The sequence below is a fragment of the Myotis davidii genome, unplaced genomic scaffold (genome assembly GCF_000327345.1).
Source record: "Myotis davidii unplaced genomic scaffold, ASM32734v1 scaffold2522, whole genome shotgun sequence".
NCBI lineage: Eukaryota > Metazoa > Chordata > Mammalia > Chiroptera > Vespertilionidae > Myotis > Myotis davidii.
This window is the reverse complement of record NW_006292795.1, coordinates 19,322-22,738: the sequence shown is the minus strand read 5'-3', so window position 1 is coordinate 22,738 and position 3,417 is coordinate 19,322. Positions and strand designations below refer to the sequence as shown.

General features: G+C 42.8%; 1 protein-coding gene across 1 annotated transcript in view; it reads left to right on the top strand.

Annotated features, from left to right (window-relative positions):
* Positions 1-2,356, top strand: part of LOC102752959 (GTPase IMAP family member 7) — a 10,199-nt gene extending 7,843 nt beyond the window's left edge. Inside the window, exon 2 of the mRNA XM_006766365.2 lies at positions 678-2,356. Within this exon, the coding sequence (XP_006766428.1) occupies positions 718-1,587 (870 nt within the window). The 5' untranslated portion in view covers positions 678-717 and the 3' untranslated portion in view covers positions 1,588-2,356. The remainder of the gene's footprint in view (positions 1-677) is intronic.
* Positions 2,357-3,417: the final 1,061 nt, after the last annotated feature.

Below are 3,417 nucleotides of genomic sequence, written 5' to 3'. Positions count from 1 at the left end.
GGGACCACCCCTCCCCCCCCCAAGTGCATAAATTTTTGTGCACCAGGCCTCTAGTACATATATATATATATATGGTTAATATGCAAATTGTCCAGTCTGGCGTTCCACTGGGAGAGCAGGAGTTCCACCGCTTCCTATCATGTGTGCTGACCACCAGGGAGAGGCACAGAACATGGCGGGCAACCATCAGCAGCTACAGGGCAATGAGGAAGCAAGAGAAGGAAGTGGAGAGGCAAGGAGGCTAGGCCTATGGTCCATACCCTGCATGAATTTCCTGCACCAGGCTTCTAGTTTACTAAAAAGATTTGTTGTAATAACTAATTTTGGTATGGATATTTCCAAATGAGTCATGTCTGTAAATTTATTTATTGGTCAAATATCTGTTAGCCTGTAGGATCAATATCACACTTCATTCATAGAAAGAATGGAAAGGTTTTCCTCTTTTTTTATTATCAGGAATAGCTCACATAACATTGAGATGAACATTTTTGTAGAGGTTTAAGTGAGTTCTCCTATGAAAGCACCTGCACCCTCTACTCCTTTGTGGGAAAACTAGGCTTTATTATTTCTTCCATATGAATAATAGACCATTAAAAATTGCAAGGACAAGAATGAAGAAAAGACATTTGGGTCCCCACTTACTAAGTACCCTTTCCCTTCTCATTCCCTTCCTTAAGGTCTTGTTGGTACCTGCACCTCAGAGCCTCTTGAAAGAACATGGCTGGCCTTCCAGACAGCACTCTGAGGATTGTTCTGGTGGGGAAAACTGGAAGTGGGAAAAATGCAACAGCAAACACCATCCTTGGAAGAAGAGAATTTGTTTCTAAAATTTCTGCCCATGCTGTTACCAAGAAATGTCAGAAAGCAGAGCGAGATTGGAATGGGAGGAAACTTCTTGTCGTGGACACCCCAAGGATGTTTGACACCAAGGAGAAATTGCAGACCACGTGTGAGGAAATCAGCAGGTGTCTCTGCTTCTCCTACCCTGGGCCTCATGCCATCATCCTGGTACTACAGTTGGGCCGCTACCGGGAGGAGGTTCAGAAAACAGTTGCATTGATCAAGGCCATCTTTGGGGAGGCAGCCATGAAGCACATGATCATCTTGTTCACTCGCAAAGATGATTTGGGTGATCAGACATTGCCTGAGTTTGTAGCATCATCAGACGTAAAACTGCAAAGTATCATCAAGGAGTGTGGGAATCGCTGCTGTGCCTTCAATAACAAGGAAAGGGCAGATGAGGCTGAGAAGGAAGCTCAACTGCAGGAGCTGGTGGAGCTGATAGAGGAAATGGTGCAGAAGAACGGAGGGGCCCACTTTTCTGATGCCATATACAAGGACACAGGTGAAAAGCTGAAGAAAATCTATGCTGAGCAATTGGAGATGGAAATTAAACTAACAGAAGAGCAATGTGATCAGGGAAAAATATCACAGGAAGAAAAAGAGAGAAAAATAAATGTCCGAAAGATGAAGTATGAGGAACAAATTAAAGATATAAGAGAACAATCTGAAAGGAATATATTTGCAGATATTGTACAAAGGATTTGGAATATGCTTTCAAATCTATGGCATAGCATTTTCAAATAGTGTAAATTTTATATTTTTCTTTTTAATTTGCATTTATTTGTTACTATTGTAGATTGTATTTTCAAAAAATGGTTATAAAAGTATCTTCTATCCCACCTATTCTTTTTATAATCTTAGCATGCTTTTCCTTTTGTTGAGTTATATGGGTCTGTGCCACTGCCTTGTAATTCCATGGAATTTGTTACTGCTTTGGCAAATAGTGGATGGCTGTGACTTCTAAAGTTAGATAGGGAGGATGCCTCCTTGCTCTTTGGAGTACGTGCCCTTGGCACTTGGCCCCCATGTGGTGAGGAAGCCCAAGTGTCCATCGAGTCCACATGAAGAGCACATGAAATCACTGGCTCACTCCCCTGGCTGCTCTTTCATCTGCCAGCAGAAACAACTTACCACCCATGCTAGTAGGGCAAGATGGAAGCAAATTCTCCAGCTGACATCTGAGCCATCTCAGATGAAGCTGCAAAAAGCAAAGATGGGACACCTCCACTGCATCCTGCTCAGGTTTCAAGAGAAAAATAAATGATTGTTGTTGCTTTAAACCACTAGGCTTCGGGATGGTTTGTTCTGCAGTGACAGCTAAACAGAAGCATCCTCCCATCATTCCCCACCAATCCCCACAATGACAACAAGCTGAAGAAGTTAGAAATTGGCATAATCATAAAATAATATATTATGGAGATATCACAGGCTCAATCTAGGCCAATTCAAATGAGAAATCCTTCATGTATCAGTGTTAGCACCACTGGTGATGCACATTATTTTCGTCCACTTCCCTGAGTCCCTTTTAAGTGAAGCAGCACTTCTCCAGCGCAAGATGGTTCTATTGTCCACATGAGGCAGGATAATAAGAAGCTAGGAAATTTCCTGGGCACGTGGGAAAACTGAGACAAGAAAATTACACAAGGTCAGTCTATTTGGCACTTGGGAAAACTGAGACAAGAAAATTACACAAGGTCAGTCTATTTGGGTGTCTTGCAGCCACCTTGTGAATCACAAAACTTTATCTTCACCAACCAAGGACACTTGAGAGCAAATGGTTTATATTCTTCTCCCTAACCAGAGGATACATAGCTTACATCACCGTGGTCTGGGAAGTAGAGCACAAAGACCCAATTAAGGCCATTTGTGCCAGCTAAACCCAAGGGTAGAAGAAGTCTGGGAACAAATAACAGAAACCCATTAAAGCCAGACAGACCTAAGATAGAAGTAAAACAAATCAAAGAATAATTCCAATCTCACCCATACACTCATTTTAATGCATCAGCATATTAAAAATGCACCTGGAAAGCTGAAAAAAAAAAAAAAGAAAATCACGGCAAGCTGCCTTTCCTGGTGCCAGCTCATCGCTCTCCTGTCTTGAAATATACCTTAAGATGATCACTTTTGAACAGGCTAAGCTGTGCTAACCATAGATTGATTTTTCAGGTTGCTGCCTAAAGGGATACTCAATTGTTTAACCACAGGAGATGGTCATTCATCCCTGCAAGAACTAAAAATAAACCCACCAGGTTTTCTCTGCTCCATTTTCCAGCAGAAACTCAAAGGGAACTGGTGATGCATTGGCTTACGAATGCCTGTGTATGTTCCCTTAAGAGAAACAAGCTTTTGGAAATTACAGTTATTTATTGTTCCCGGTTAAAGATGCCGAGGCCATTATAAACCGTCCATTCTCCATGCACTGGGAAGGCAGCCATCCTTTCTTTCTGAGTGAGTAGAAGTCTGAAGTGGGGGACACCTGGGCTGCTTCCCTAGGCAGGGCTGGAGCATGCTGGAGGCTCCGGCTGCAGGACCTCCAGGACATGTGGCCCCTGTCCCTGTCCCTGCACCAGGAAT